A 17,181-nucleotide genomic window follows, 5' to 3' on the forward strand; every position below is an offset into this window, starting at 1 on the left:
GAAGGTTACACACGTACACGAATGACTCACAGAAGAACGCTACAAGACAGCAAACATGGATGTAAACAATGCTGCATACAGAATACTAAAAACTGGCATGGCAAATGTGTTATTGGAGGAAGGAAACATTCTGCATGTTTGTAAGAGCTCAAGGACACAATGTCCACATACTTGCGCTAGCAAATAAACAATCTATCCTCTCTGGATGCAGGAAAAATGTTTCAGTTTGCAGTTTTCATACCAAAAGATTCAGCACAACAATCAGTAGACAAATTCAGCTTTATTAACAAGTACAGTAGTGTTGATTGATACAAGGCAGGAGCTAGGGGGAAGCTCAAAACAGTGCATAACTCAGATACAAAAAACCGTAATAGAGTAGTTTTTCACTGGATTTGTATTTTGGATAATCCCTTCAGTTGTTCCTTTGAAAAGATGGAATAAAAAGTTTAGTTAAAAATGGAGCAGACTCAAGCCCCCCTGATGAGAGCTAACATGTAAACCGAGTTGTTTTTTTGTTTTGTTTTGTTTTTTTAAACTTTACTTCATATACAGTACAAAACATGCATCCCATGTTATTCCACAACTATCAGTCTTACAATGTACATCGATTGCACACAACCAATAAAAATAATTAAAACAAAAAATAATACACAAACTTTATACATCTGTCACTGACGCTACACGCAAGACGTACTTGGCTATTCCTATTTCTCCGACACTGAAAAAAAACGCCATTTCAAGCTACCATTTAATTTTTTACACCACATAGTACTGTGCTCTGACTACTGGGCTATTTTCAAAAAAACAGCCTGAGGTAAGCTTTAGCACATGAGACATCGCTCAATTTTAAAGGCTAAAAAGATTCAATTAAATGTGACATAATGCCATAAATCCTTCAACATCAACTTTCACAAAGAAGACAAAAGATTTTCTCTCTCTCTCTAAAAAAAAAAGAAACAATAAAACAGCTAATGTTGCATGTTGTTCCTCCAATTTTTAAGTTGTAAACAAATTCATCAACAAAGTGCCAAAGTACTTCTGATCCCTTTAGCTGGCCGAATTTCTCTTGATCCAATGACTCACGGGTTCAACCATTAAGTAGTGCAACATAACTCCAACAAATGAAATGATTACAATGACAGAAACAGAAAAGGCCAAAACCAAAAAAAAAGGCAAGAAAGGGTTCAAAAGACCGCTCAGTGTTCCCTTTTCTGCTTTCGGCCGACGTCGACCTCGTCCAGCCCCGTGACCGATCTGGACTGCTGCATTTCCCGGAGCTGAGCGTGCGTGCGGGGCGGCTGCTTCTTCAGCTTCTCCAGGTGAACGTCAATGGGGTCGAGTTCGGGCTCGGCGACGGGGACGGGCAGGTAGCCGCCGTCCCTCGGCAGACACATACACCAGCCGGCGCCGGCCAGGTCCAGCTCGCCGTAATCAACCTCTGTCTTCTTCAGCTTGAAGTCCACCATGTCCGCCGACTCGCTCATGTCCACCAGCAGGTTCCAGAAGACGCAGCTCAGGACGATGCCCAGCAGCTGCAGGGAGACGCGAGACCTCGTTAATGCAAATACTGTAAAAAGGCTCGATTCCTGGAGTTCAGTCATTTTCATTTTTTTTGATTACCGTATTGATCCGAATATAAGACGATATTTTTTCCCTTGAAAAATGCCTGAAAATTACGCCTCGTCTTATATTCGGGGTCTAAGGAATAACTCATGTAAAACAATAGGTAGCGCCATATGAGCGCTTTTGTCTCCGTCAGCGTTTAGTGCAGTGTGACCCTAACGTGATCCTGTAAACATAAACAAGCATGGTGGGTGTGTTAGCCTTCATTTGCATAAGCTACTGTACTGAATGACAGAAAGATGCAGCCCAGACACAGAGATCCACTTGAAAAAAGTGCTTCCAAAGTCGGTCAGGTGAATAAAAATCAGAGGAGAAGTTATGATGCGAATTTTAAACTTATGGTTGTAAATGAAGCTGAGAGAACGAATAACGTGAGGGCAGGAAAAAAATATGATGTGACTGAGTGCAACGTGCGACGCTGGCGGTCCCAGAAAGATGAGCTAAAAAACGCTCACAGCCAGAGAAGGAGCTATCGTGGTCCACAAACTGGTCGCTTCACAGAAGTTGACAGAAGGGTGTGTGAATATGATTTGATGTGGGAGGAGCCGGCGGCAGCGGCAGCGAGCGACAACGAAAGTGCGAGTGAGGAGGAGGAACCCAGTGATGCGGAGGATGCAGCTGAATGAATGAAAAAAAACAAAAAACTGTTCGTGGTGTTTTTAGATGTTATTGTTCTCACATTTTGCAGACTGTTCTGACACTGTTTGTCAAGAAAATGTGCGCCGTTTATTGCACAGGTTAAGCCAGTAGGCTTATGCTCGTTTAATTGCACTGTTATAACCTATGACATAGAGAACCGTGAAGTGCGTTCGCTTTGCCTATTTGCGGAGTTATAGAAGATTTTATGATTCCCCCCCCCCCCCCCGCATGAACACCAACGATGTTGAAATGTACAGGGCAAAAAATGAATTTTTTTTTATGCAAATGAAATTTTGTCCAAATAAAAAGTATTTTTCCAAATATTGGTCTTGAAAAAGAGGGGTCGTCTTATATTCAGGGTCGTCTTATATTCGGGTCAATACGGTACTTGTTTCATTTTTCCATCAACATGCCGTCCTGTCTTTACTGAACTCACACTAGAGTTAGCGAGACAATTAGCTCCTCTTAGTTCTGTGAATGAGAAAAACTTGAATTCAGAAGGTGTTTGGTTGTATTATTCTGTTCAGTAAGGAAAATGTGTAAAATTATTGAAATTCTTGACATTTGCAAGTTTATTTTGTTTATTCGTTAGACTTAAACAGCACATATCTCCCAACACACACTGCACGTGTGTAAAAAACATTCAGATCACACTACTTATCATGTTTAGGCACTGCTGAATGTCGCTTTCAGTGGTTAAAATCACAAACATAACTAATAATAAAGCTTGTGTATTCTGAATATTGTGATTTTCTGCTGATCTATTCTGTACACAACATCGACTGTACTGCGTGTCTGTCCATCCTTAGAGGGGGACTCCTCTTCTGCTGCTCTACATCACAAAATCCAAATCAAGCTTTAAATGAAACTTGAAAATGTAATCCAAACAGCCACTGTTGCATCATGGGGCTTGTAGTGCACGCAGGTAAAAGTCGCTCTATGTCCATTTAAAGATCATTTAAATTCATGGTTTATTTTCCATAAAGCAGGCAAAGAACAAAGAAATCCTGCATGCCTCTCCTGCTCTGGTTTAAAAAAAAACAACATAGGCCCTCTCAGGTGCATCGTGGTACAATGAACAAGGAAATAATTAAACTAAACAAACAACTCGCTAAAGAAAATCCCATCAAACTCTGATTAGAGCAAACATTTAGAATAATCAAACAAAAGATAAACTAACAACAAACAAACATCTCCACCACGCTGTTAAAAGATTTTTTCCTGGGGACGTTTTTCGTATCTGAACTGAGAGTCTGAGGACAGGAGGTGTGTCAGACCGACACCATGTGCTCTCATTTTTAACGATGTGAGTGGAGGGTAGGTGGCCGAACCTCTGCAGGAACCTGCTGCGCTCCATAACTGCCCGAATATCCTGACCTTCTATCACAGACAGTGGAACGAAGACTCAGGCTGGAGCGATGGAAACGGTCTGATCCAAGGTGTATTTCAAGCTTTTACAAGGTCCACAGTAACACAATATCAGCATTAGCCGTGCTGCTGCTGTGTGTAGAAACTTATTTGGGGGTGTGAATCAATCATGCCTCACTAAATTATTTTCAATCTTTCCACCACAAGGATTTATTCCTGAAGTAGTGACTAAAGGTAAAATGTTATCGTAACGATATTCATCACATGTGTATCGATAATCTTATGTTGCTGTATCGATATTTTGTCCCACACATATTTTTTTACAGGATCAGCATACTGAAAGAAATCAAACCTGAAGTATGCAGGCCAGTACACAAGTTTATTACAATAAAAACTCAAAGGAAAAGGCCAAGTGAAGAGTTTCCCAGGAAACAGTGGTGACAGGGCACTATTAACTGCAGGAGTGGGTGTTTATTTTTAATTGGATTAAATTTATTGCACCTTGTGCGAGCTACATTTAATTCTGAAGCAGTGCCGCTGGAAAGAGCCAGTTTTTTTATTTATGCAGCTGTTTCAGAAAAGTAATTATTGTAATTACTCCCCTCTGTGGAGGCTGCGACAAGTCTGGATGTAAGCATGGGAAGATTTGTGGACGCTGCGGTGCGGAGGATTCAGATTTACCAAAATGTACTGAAACTATTAAAAAACTGAAGCAAGTTTCTGAAAAGTTAAACCACAATCTGGAATTCTGGCAGCGATTAATCAGGTTTTTTTTTTTATGATGCACAGAAAATATAAATCATTTGGGAGGAAAATGAAAATGTGATTTAACTTTCAGAAACTTTCGCAGGAAGTCTACAGTTCAACTATCAGCACTATAAGTTGGAGAGGTGCATTTGGCTGGAAAAAGGGCTTTAAAGCCAGTTCGGTTTCAGTGAGTCGGTGCTGTGAGTTTTCAATTACCTGAGGCAGCCCGATGGCGCAGCAGAGTGCGATGGTTATTCCAATGTTGTCACTCATCCAGAGGTTGACTGCATGGATGCAGCCGCGCACGTGGATCGTGTCATGCAGGGTTTCACGCTGATACACAGAGCGGAGGAAGACAACAAGAGGAAAGTCTCAGTTTTAAACTCAAACTCAAAAGCCACTGCTTAAAATAAAAATAAAGACAAAAAGAGTCAATGAGCATCACAGAATCTGCCCGACAACTCTGTAAATCAGACGTTAGATCGTTTGGATTAATTCTCTTTCAGTGATTTCAGGTTCTGTGATCATCAGCTTTGCCCAATAGTCTTTGTATTCCTTCACAGCCATGAAACACAATAAAAACATCACCATCATAGAGTATTTGAGTAACACAGTGCTGCATTATGGGTTGTACGTAGCCTTGATGTTGCTATGCTAGCGGGTTTTTTTTCCAGTCGGTTTAAAGTGTTACTTCGTGTCCTGATGGCTGAAAATGAGCTAAAAGCATCGTCCGTCATCTTGACTGTAGAAAAAAAACAGACCGGGAGCGAATCAGCTGTCAAGCTGCCAACAAATAATGGTGTCACAGGATGTCATGAAGAGATTTTTAGACGGTCTGAAAAGCCAGAGAAAATCATTATGACTATTCACAAAAAGCCTGATGGGAGAGCGAGTGTGAATATGTGACAGATAGATAAACTGCACGAATATTGGATTAAAGTTCTGCTTCAATTAAAAAAGTATTTCTTGTTTTTAACAAGAGAAAAGCCTTCAGAGAGCCTCTTCTCTTTGGACTGATAATGTCTGGGTCTAAAAAATGTTCTGAAGGTGTATTGTGTCTTTAAAAAGTGAAGGAAAAGAGTGAATTGTCTTACAGTCGGGCCAATGAAGTCAGTGACTTCCTTTCATACATTGTAACAAAGTTTGTTGGTGTTAAAAAGTAAGTTTCAGCCCGTTTAAGTTGTTAATCTATCTTCTAAAATACAGTTACTTTGTGTTTTTATAGGATTCTGAACAGCATTAAGTCAACTCAAGTGCTTTGATTTGTCAGACAATTCATTGACTGGATTAGCAAGAAACATCCCATCTGGTAATTTGATCTACGAAGGGTTAATGAATTAGAATTTGAGAAATTAAATCACGTGTGATGCATCCAGGCTGTGTGAGGAGTCAAAGACAAAATGTGTCTACTTGTTCGTCTTACCTCTTTTTCCAGAGTCTTGTAACCACACAGAGTGTTGACGACCTCTCCAACCTGTGCAAAGAAGTCAAGATTCAGAGAGTCAGAGACGAGATTTTAACTGAGCTGAGCCGAGCTGACCACAGACGGCACCGTGGGGACATGTGTGACAGTGACGCTCCTGACAGGGGGGTGTGTTCCTGTCCGCTGACAGCCGGAGCGTGACCTTAAGGCGCTTACAAAATGGCTCCAGCCCTGACAGGTGGACAGTGATAACAGCAGACACCCAGCAAATGCTCAACTTTTCTAATCAACTCCTCCATCTCTGGTGTGTGTGAGTATTGGAGGCTTCTGCCATTAATTTCTCCAGCACAGCTCCACTGCTTCCACGAACAGTATCAGTGCTTTGAGCTTCGGGGCGCCATGAGGCAACAACATTTCATTTGAAGAGAGAAACCTTTCAGAGGCCACTCACTTTTAAATCACAGCATACCGCCTGCTAGCAGGACGAGACACTTCTCTCACACAATCATCTCTGCTGGGGAGACAATCGGTGTCTTTTCACTCCATAATTAAGCAGCAGACATCACAAAGTCTGTGGATGGCTTCTGGATCAGACCCATCTATCATCAGGGACCAGAATCATCAAACAAGATGGCCGTCTACAGGCAGCAGGCCCATTTATGGATCACATGGTATCAATACTTGCCAAGTAACTTTATGAACTGAACTCTGAAAAGTGATTCATCTTAGAGCAGGAATTGAAAGACTGTAGGAACAGAGAGGACAATTTAATCCTTTTACAGAATTTTACATTTAAAATGTTTTTAGTTTGACTTCAGTTTGTGTTGATGGGTTTGTTTCATGAGGATTTATGTTTTTATTTGGTTCAGCTCAGTTAGACTCGATGTTTAACAGGCGAGAGGAAAACAAACTCTGGTGTTGTGCAGAATTTAAATCTCCTGTATTGTCCGAATAATGGCAGCGAATTTAGCACCTTTCTTGAGTTTGTAGTCAAGAATAAAAGCCGTGCGACAGAACGAATAGCCAGGACTCACCTTGCGACGGACACAACAGGTATATGGAACCCCGCAGGCTAGTGGACCTGTACCATTGCAAAAATGGTACTGGTTGACACCCCAGTCCTTGTACTCGTCCCCTCCACAACATGAAAACTGGAAAAGAAAAGACGATGCAGTTAGGAACCAAAGCAGGGTCATCTCAACATGTGAAACAACAACAGGCTCAAGTTCAAACTAAGTTACAGCTTCTGCTGTGTGGTCCACACCTGTGTTGAGCCTCAATGTGGAGATGTCACGTCATGACATGTGAGCATGTGAAGACTGCAGAGTTTCTGACAATCAAAGGCTAACATCTTAATGTACCTCACAGAGGAAATTCAATAAAGTGTCCAATGTGTTGAGACCTTTCCTACACCACGAAGGACGCCTCTACCTCTGTGATCGCCTGACTTAGCCTGCACGCTGTGGGGAAAAAACAAAAGAGCGGACGGCTACAAGATTTATTGCCCTCCACATTGATAGAGGTGATGGAAACACAGTAGGTGTCCCCTCGAAGAAAAGGCTTCCAGCTGTGAGAATTGTAGTCGAGAGGCTGGACTATTCTCTGAGCTCCCGGTCAGAGGTTACTGTAAACATCCATTACAGCAAATTTGTTTCGAAATTCAAGTTCAAAGACACTGAACCCATTCAGCGTTCGCCTCAGTGGAGCTGAACTGATGTCAGTTCTGCTGCTTCTATTCAGATAAAATATGTATCTCAAAGAGTGAGCACATGAGACATTTCCAAAATACCCACCTGCAGCATTTATCTATTATTAATTTCTTCTCTTGATAGATTTAGTAGCTGCAGGCTACAACAAACAACTTTTTGAGACCGACTGAGACCTACCTCAACGAGAGAGAGCGTAACATGGAGGGCAACTTGTTAATCATTAAAAGCAGACTGACTATCCCAACAATGAAACTGAGGATACAGAAATAAAAGTGAAATCAACAATCATGTCATCTGTGAGATGAAACGACCAGCTTGGTGTTAATCTGGCTGGATTAAAATGCAGGATAACAAACCAACTGACCAACTGACTGATGGAGAAAGACGAATCTACAGTAAAGCTCTGAACCTGCGTGTCACAACAATATCTTTGACTATCATTTTCTAGATAAATCATCATGATACCTTTTGTTGCACATAGTCCAAGATATTTTTGAAGTCCAAGTCGTCGTAGTAGTGTTTGATTCCTTCTCGTATACTGCTCTGAAACAAGGCAGACGTCTGGAGAGAATGGCGAGAGGTAGAAACGCAGATTAGAGGTGGTCAGCGTTGCCTGACTGTGTCTGGAGGCTGTCATAAAGTAGAAGTAGTATATAGGAATGTAAAGGACAGGGTGTGACCCCGAATATGACAAATGTACCTTCTTTTCAAAGATGAGAGCCATGGTGAGAGCGATCGCCTGGAGAAGCAGCAGCACGCAGAGAACGCAGAGGAACTGCAGACGGAGAAAGATGACGGATTAATACATCACTGTGTGAACGTCAAGTGCTGCAACAACAACACATTAGGAAAACTACTTTGCAAAGTATACCCGACCAGTACTCGACGCCCATACCAATATATCTGTGGTAGAGCAAATGACCGATCGGACACATGCAAGTGAAGTGATGAGTTATTCACCATTACTCCCTGAGGATAAAACATCCTAAGTGATCACTGACTGAACACACATTTCTCAGTGTTGACGTGTATAATCTGTACACCAGTGTGAACACTGCCTGCTGGTACTGAATGTGCTGTGTAGTCAGATTACTGGGTTGTAGTTTGTTTGAGGGTATCGGTTGTGCCAGTCAAGGCTCACCACTCAAAACGAAGATGCAAATCTGTTTTGCCACTGGAGGCAAATTTGCCCCTTCGCCTGCACAGATATGAAATATCATGCATGTCTGACCGAGCCATTATTCCCCGTTACTACCCTGATTTTGTAACTCAGATGACAACTCACATTGTACAAAACTGGGAAAACTATAATGTGCAAAACAAACGCAGGCACTGACACCCTCTCTCCTCCTCGTCCTCCTCTTTCAGTCTTACCATGTGCAGCAGGGTCTTGTTGTCCCGGAGGGATCCCACCATGCCCACCACTGACACTGTAAACATCACCAGGCCCAGGAGGATGAGCACCACAGCAGGAGCCAGGAAGAGGCCCTCCAGGGTACGATTCTTCTGCCTTTCCACTTCAGCATACACCCCCACACACAGCACACAGAGACCCATCAGCTGGAGGTGGAGACAGACAGAGAGACAGAGGGTTCATGAGATACAAACCTTGAAAAGTCTCTGAATGAAGAACGAAAAATGTGTTTCTGAGTTCTTCTTCCCTTCCTCCTGCTTCTTCTTCTATGAATGATGAGAATAATCCTGTCAGTTCGTCTCCCTCTTGTTTGAAAATGAAACTTCAACCTCACAGACACATCTGGTTTAATGAATAACAAATGGAAATAGAGCAGCTGGTGAATGTAGCTGATAAGCTTTTCTAATCTACGATCAGATTAGCAGCCAAACAACAAGTTTTAAAGGCTGATACAGAAAGTTTTATTAAAAACGTTTTTAAAAGTCAATAACATTCAAAAAAGGTTTCTGTTTTCCTTCAGAATTGTATTTTTATCAGTGTGGAAAAAGCCTCAAGAAGAAAAGACAAGACATCAAAATGCTTCATTAAAATCCAGACTAATGAGAATCTTTTAAGTGGATTTGTTGCATCTTAAAGCAGCATAAGACTCCGGTTCATATGAACTGCGACTACGTCCACTTAGTGGAATTACAGAACGGATAAAGAGGACGGGACAGACTCTCCGTCACGGTGGGACGGAGACAGTGGGAGTCTAAAGATGCCTGACTGGATGTAATAAATACGCAAGAAGCCACCGACAAATGGTGGCACCAGAGCATAGGATTTTAATATCATTTATTTATTATTATTTTTTTTTTTTTCCTGGAAAGTGGGAGGAATGTATAATAAAAGACCGTCTTTAATTGATGCTTCTTGAATTTACGCCTGGTGTGTTTTGGTTCAATAACATCAGCATTCAGACGGGGAAGGCAAAGATATCAGGACATCAGATACACACTTTCAGTTTCTTTCATCATTCTTCTATTAAATCAAACCAATGTAGACGCATACACTGGCTGGGTACACATGGCAAGAAATGTTCTGCTCTGTTATTTTGGGACCTCATTATCCAATACTTCTGACCGTGCACTGATCTTACAGCTAATATCCTGCATTGTTCGAGCAACGATTCAGGAGTTATTCTTACCACGTGACAGCTTTCCACATAATTCCTGAAATAAGGGCTCTTTCAGGCATGAAAGATGTATTTATTATCAGACATACAGGTTTTACAGGTGCTTTTGTTCCCAGTGTCACAAACCCCACGTCACCCACAAGCTGCCCTGAGTGCTCACATCGTGTTGGGTGAAGGCTGCACAATGTGAAAGGGTGATCGGGGCACAGAAATAGAAAAATACGTGTTGTTGGCGTAATGTGACCATGATCAGATCCAAAGTGCCCCCAGTGCAAAGCATCAGGCATCTAACCCGCGGAGGAAGAAATACACAGACCCTCGGATTATTATTATTATTATTATAAATTGCATCAGATTGTTAATATTAAGGCTGCCTCCCTAAAAGTTGCTGTCTCTCATCATCAGTCTGGACGTTCCTGAGTCGAATCATTGCACTTTTGTGTTTTAGCTGCGTCACGTCCGCAGAGCGATGCAGAAACAACGGCACGACAGACTGTGAACTTTACAAATCGAGTGTCAAAATGAGCACAAACCACAAAACTGTGATGGCAGCAGAGAAGAGTGAAAAACACGAAGGGCAGCATGAAGCAGAGCGGCGTGACTCCGGTCTGTCTGGACGCTCCGTGCTCCGGTGACGACTGTCAGTGAAGTTGGCTGAACTACTCCTGAACCAGACGTTGGTACAACCTCCTCTACTCGCCGTCCACCGTGACTGACTCCTCGGCTGACGGGCGCCTGGCAGGAGAGACGCTCGGTGGACCGCTGGGATTTAATCTGAGCAGGACACACTTTTACTTTCTCTGTCTGGGAAATCTGACGGCTTTAATACATGAGTCTGACAGGTAAAACATGACACTCACGTAGACGGCTACTGATTTAAAGAGAGTGTTTATGAAAAAATAATTCAGTTGGGTGTTGAGGATTGGATTGTTAGCATATGACAATTTCATACAATAGTGTATGAAGGACAAATGTTATAGAAATTAAATGAAAACATACAATTTAAACTGTTAATGTAAAACCATTACTCATCAATTAAATATATTTAATTTCAAAATAAAGTTTCAATGCATGTAAATTAAATGCAATGTAACTTTTAATATAAATCTTTTACTCAGTAATTAAATGTATTAAATTTTAGATGATAATATTACAACCATAACTTCATTTCAGTTGGGAAGAGCTTTTTATTTTAGTGCCTCTCAGTTCAATTCACTGATTTTTTAATTAAGAAGCATTTGGTTTTATCAAACTCTTTCTCAAGTTATGGGACAAGCACCACACTGGAGACTATTTCATCACTAACTTCACTTCTGGGAATATTTCACCCGAGAAGTCAACTGTGTAGATTTCAAATATGGGCACTTATACTAAAATGGATGGCAGAAATTCAACTGGACCGCAGCCGCATCAACCTGCACGGAGCAGATCGGGCCAGACGGGAAGTCAGACAGCGAAACAGCATCGTGCATCCAGTGAGATTTCAAAATAAAACACCCTGCGCCGACCTGCAGCACAACAAAGCTGGAAATATGACCAATAAACACACTTTAATTTTGATTTAACTATGTAACCTTGAATCATGCAGGCCGGAAATAATATTTAACCACATCATGAAACAGAAATGTGTAGAAGGTTATAGAGGTCTCACTCACTCGCAGACTTGACGTGACGACAGTGAACGCGTCACGGTACGTACGACTGAAGCCAGAGATGATTAACGGGACAGTAAATGACTCTTTGTTTTGCTCTGTTGTGAAATATTGGATGATTAAACCTCTTTAGGTCTCGAACAGTTCATTAAAAAACAAAAAGAGGTTTTGATTTATTTACACTCGTTGCCGTCAACTGTAAGTTACACATCTGAATTATGACGTGGCGCTCAAACCAGACAGGGAATCACTACTTTAATCTTCAACAATGATTTGTTTTTATAAGCTTATTATACTTCTCTAATGTAAAACTGAGTAGATGTACTTAGTTACTTTCCACCTCTGCATCTAGCTGCGCAGTGTTTTAGACTCACAGTGAATTACTGTCATAAAGAACATTATATTAAAATGATTAGCAGGACTGAGTGCAGCCCTCTGTGCCCGCTGTAAACTGTTAAATAACTTCAGAGCACCACGTCAAATTTGTCAAAGGCAGCGTGTCGCCCCGTTTACATCTAACTAATGCAACTGCCAAAAGAAAGAAGACGTTATACACAGTGTTTGCTTCCCTGCTATTGATTTTCAATTGGAAACGGAGGCAATCTACCTTAAGAGCAGGGTCCATCTACTTCCACTCCATTTACTGCTCACAACCCTCCATAAAGCACTGGCAGATACATTTGGCTTGGATCCCACATCCAATGTCAGCCTTTCTACCCACCCTGCTGCAGTAATGAAGATAAGAGTGAGTAACAGACTTTGTAGAAAGGGATCTGATATCATCACGAAGAGAAAGAAAAAAAGAAAAAGACAATAGCTGGAATTGCTAGCATGATATCAGTCATCGCGGGATATTGGAAAGGACGGGATGCTTTGCAGACAAACGGTCTGTAAGCCGGATACCGATGAGTTCTGACAGCGCTGAACGGTGACACCGCACAAAAACACATCGACTCAGGGAAAAGAAACCTAATCCCTGAAATGTATGTGTCCAAGCCTGCTTTACAGAAGCTAACAATGCTAAAAACCAATTGCTTTTACTTGTAGTTTGAGTGACACTTTATAACCATCATGAATAAACTGTAAATTAATAGTTAATTAAACTTTAATTAAGTTATTTCACTATTAATAATGAAATACTTATATAAAAGCCATAAACAATCATTGTTAAAGTCTATAAACATCAGATTCAACTTAACAATTCCTTAATGAATTGTTTATAAAGCATTTCATAAATTGTTAACGGCTAAATTACTTTTAACTTGAGCTATTTTAACTATAAATGTATCATTTATTTATGATGGTGATTATAAAGTATTACCGCAGTATCGTGGGACAATTAACCAGACCTATTCATATTCACTGGATGAGGAAGAGTAATCCCCACTGGACACCTGCAGCTCTACTTCTGTCATGAGAATGCAACTTAAATCACATTAACCAAAACTAATATTACAACTGCAGGGAGACAACTTTAATTAAGTTTATACATTCAGCTTTGGGCTAAAAAAAGCTTTTGCCTGTTGAGCCGAGCTGAGCCGAGCTGAGCTGAGCCAAGCTGAGCTGAGCTGGGACCACACTGTCCTCAATCACAGCAGTAAAAAGAGAGAAATGGTAGCGGGGACAGACGGATCATACGAAAAGAGACTCTGGAGTGCTAATGGAATCAAACCACTGATGTTTTGGAGTCATATTCAATAATGTGCCTCAGGGTGTATAAATACAACAAACACAGATAGTCAGGCAGAATGGAGGCGGCGGCGGTGGTGGTGGTGCAAATTGAACATTATACCGCAAATTTTCCTCGAGATGAAAGTGGTGCAAGGGTCAGATGGAGGAAGCGTGAAGCCGGACTAAAACACAAGGGATTGTAAACAGGTTGATATGGCATTTACATGATTACAGACAACACTGCAGCATAGTTTCTGATGTTTTTTTATGTGTTTGACATGCATAATACTCTTGTTTAGGCCTATATTCGAAATATCACATTATATTATTATATAAAGAATAATAAGGGCCACACTTGTGCAATGAATCTGCATTATTTGACATGCTATATTACCCAGAATGCTCTCAACCTGCCAGGTGTGTCTTTAAACTGAGTTAAACTTACCTGTTTACATTGGGCAAGATAACATTTCAGAGAGGTATAACTACATGAATTGTCAAAACATAAATGACATTATCTATTTAAACCATAATATGTATATAATTTGGTTGCATGTCCAACACAAGCGCCTCTCAAGGCTGCTGCTATTTTCTGTCGGCGACACTATTTACCCACATCACCGTCCCTTTAACTGGATCCAACGCCCTGCACCACCGAGCTGTTTGCTCGCATTGTTTCACTATCACGTGTAATTATTAATACCTTGCTATATTATTTTATTGCTACACGGCCCACGATTTGTTTGTATTAACAACATATCAAAATGTAGCAGGATGCGAGGTGTGTGAAATAGTAGCATCGATCTTGTAAGCTAACCATTCATCAGCTAGCTAGTACACAGGGAATTCCACACCGAGTCCCATTGGAAATTGTGGCAACTTAATATTGCATTGTTAAACAACATATACGTGTAGTTATAATCCGATGTATACTTTATTTTCAACTAATTAGATTCTTCTGATGAATTCGGCTAATGTCCTATCAACCACACGGTGATTTATTTCAATTTAATCTCACATATACCCCGTTACATGATGCAACGCTGTTTAGATGGAAGCTCACGAGAGTTTGACACGTACCCGTGTTTAAAAATTAAATTGTAATCACAATAGGCCTGGTAGCTGTTTGGGGTGTATGCCGAATTGTACTACAGATTGTATAGATTCGCACTATGCCTGGAGTTATGATCTATAAAGCGTGTATTTATGTACGCATGTATGCAGATGCTACATGCAGGTATTCCTAATGAAGTTTGGAGTGAGCCTCACAGATGCTACTGGGTGTTTCGTGCCTGCTACAATTAGCCGACACCGGTGCTGCTCGGGCGAGCTCACGATGGCACACGGGATGCCGAGTTCAACAAACGGACCGGAAACTTACCGAGAAGAGCATTGAGTAGATATTTAGGGTAAATTTGATGAAGTAGTAGAAGTGGTTGGTTTTCCTCAGTTCAGAGTAGGGCGGCATGGCTGCGAAGCTAGCTAACAAGCTAGCTAGCTATCCCTCGTTTGGTTCTGGCGATATGAAAATAATACAAATGAAAAATAAGATATTGTTCCTGAAATTAAAAATGCTTTAAAGAGAGCTAACTGAATTTTAAATACGTAGCAGCCCTCATTTCTCACATTACTACAGAGGGGAGCCACCGAAACAAAACCACTTCCGTGCGGCCGGTCCACGCTTTGTTTTGACTACATTCTTAAAGGGACAGTACACAAATCGTCATTACTTAATTGGATTAATCTGCTACATTTAATTTTGTGACATCATTTTGTGTTTAGTTTCAACTCTTACACACGTGTTGCATTCATATTGTCAGCGGTTATTTTAATGAAATATTAATAATAACAGTAGAAACAAATGTAAACATTAAAAGGTGGCATATATTTTGACATTTTGTAGCCAGAGAGGACAGAAATCTGCCTATTAAAAAGTAAAAAGCTGTTTATTTTTTAACAATGAAACAGGGTGGAAGTAGAATGAACCCTAGAAATAAAAAAACATATGTGTAAAAGGTAAAAATGATCTTCACCAGATAATTTACATGAGTAAAAACATATTAAATGGCAGAAAAAACATGCAAGTAAATATATATGTTGCTAGGAGTTACTGTGATGCACAACCTCTCGACTCAGGGCAGAGTTAATCCCCTCTTGCTTCAAGTTGCATCAGTTGTTGTCACCACTTGTTGGATATATCTGGTGTGCTAATGACCCTACAGATGCATCACAAAGAGGTTTAAATGATTGCAAAGCTGGCCATGTGTTCGCTCAAGTGATTATCAGCAAGCGTTTACTCGTCTGTCGTTCCCGTCTTTATAAGCTGATTTGTGATCTTATTTTTTATTATTTTGTGGGATCAGTCATTTCACTTCCTCCTGATTTGTTCAGTCCTGGAGAGAGTGTCCATTCACGCAACGTCACCTGCTGAACACGAACACGAGTTAGCTATGAGTCATCAGGTTACATTTAATCAATTCCTGGAGTCCTTCAACCAGCGGTACGCAAACATGCACATTTATTACGTCTCCTTGAGGAAGATACTGTTTGTTGACCTCTGACTTGGGCTGGTATGAAAAAGCGAATATCCCATCAGGGATCGATACAGTTTTCTGTTATCGTGCACTGCGTCCTGATGGAAGGAGAGTGTATCTGTGATCGACCCTGGGATTGCAACGAGTCCCTTATGACCATGAACAGGAATAAATGGGGCAAATAAGGAAATGGATGATAATGCACTGCTATGAAGGAGCTGCGTGGGAAAACCTAATCTTTCCCAAGGCCGTTCAGAATCATCAACCTATGCATTGATCGATGCGGAAGGAATTCAATCCGTCACCCTTGCGCACGTTCTCAAGGTCGTTAGATTGGCAGCAGCTCGTCAATGGCAACAATCCGAGTCTCGCGTATTTCACAAATAATCGATTGAGACTTTTCAGTGGGTGGTGGAGGAACATTCAGATCAAGCTATTGGAAGTCGATCAATGAAAGGTCAGAGATGATAGCTAGAATTTAGAAATGTTTTAATGTCCCTGAGCACAAACATGTCCGAAAGACATCAATTCAACGTCTTTGGTGATGTTGAAAAGACTTCCTCTGTAGAGACTTTCCAACGTTCACTATCGATGTCCAGGTGACATCTTTACAGGTGTTCAAATTGAAAGTTTTACCATCAATAAAATCAATTCACAATCACAATCACATCGCCTCAGTGGGCCTTACCAAGCTGTACATTGAAACAACATCCTCTGTCCTTAGACCTTCGATTCGAGTGAGGAAAAAGTTGCCATATCGAGAAAAAAAACCTTTTAATGGGGAATTCAAAGATGGTGGAGACCTCAGGAAGAGCCACAGAGGAGGACAGACAATAGATGTTACATGAATTACCATGTCATTTAATACATCTTTTTAGCTTTCGATACAGACGTCTGAAGAACTTCTTGTGGTTCAAAATCAAAGTTTCTATGACGGCCAAATATGACTTATTTTACTAAAAAGACAGGGAGGAAGTTTGAACTGTTAGTCCGCCTGATGAAGGTTGGATCAAGGTTTGAATCCACCCTGTAGCTTTTGGTGCTTGAATTAAAAACTTTAACCACAAGAATTTCTTGTATACGTCCGTAACTGAAGTTGAAAAGATATTTAAAATTTCATGGTAAAAACTTTCATTTTATCTCTCTCAGGATGTCACGAGGCATCACAAAGAAACTTTCATCCTGTCTCTTTTCAAAGTCGTCAAGGACGTTGAATTGACGTCTTTC

The 17,181-nt window shown here is 40.9% G+C and overlaps 1 protein-coding gene across 1 annotated transcript; it reads right to left on the minus strand.

Moving 5' to 3' along the window:
- Nucleotides 1-261: 261 nt before the first annotated feature.
- LOC140996311 (tetraspanin-15) lies at nucleotides 262-15,064 on the minus strand. The gene is made up of 9 exons (XM_073466668.1): nucleotides 15,047-15,064; nucleotides 14,802-14,935; nucleotides 8,884-9,069; nucleotides 8,210-8,284; nucleotides 7,975-8,070; nucleotides 6,835-6,951; nucleotides 5,801-5,851; nucleotides 4,594-4,710; nucleotides 262-1,532 (listed from the first exon to the last, which is right to left on the minus strand). Exons 2-9 carry the CDS (start codon nucleotides 14,886-14,888, stop codon nucleotides 1,197-1,199), a joined length of 1,065 nt encoding a protein of 354 aa, XP_073322769.1. The 5' UTR covers nucleotides 14,889-14,935; nucleotides 15,047-15,064; the 3' UTR covers nucleotides 262-1,196.
- Nucleotides 15,065-17,181: the final 2,117 nt, after the last annotated feature.

Source organism: Pagrus major, chromosome 5, assembly GCF_040436345.1.
Source record: "Pagrus major chromosome 5, Pma_NU_1.0".
Classification (NCBI taxonomy): Eukaryota; Metazoa; Chordata; class Actinopteri; order Spariformes; family Sparidae; genus Pagrus; species Pagrus major.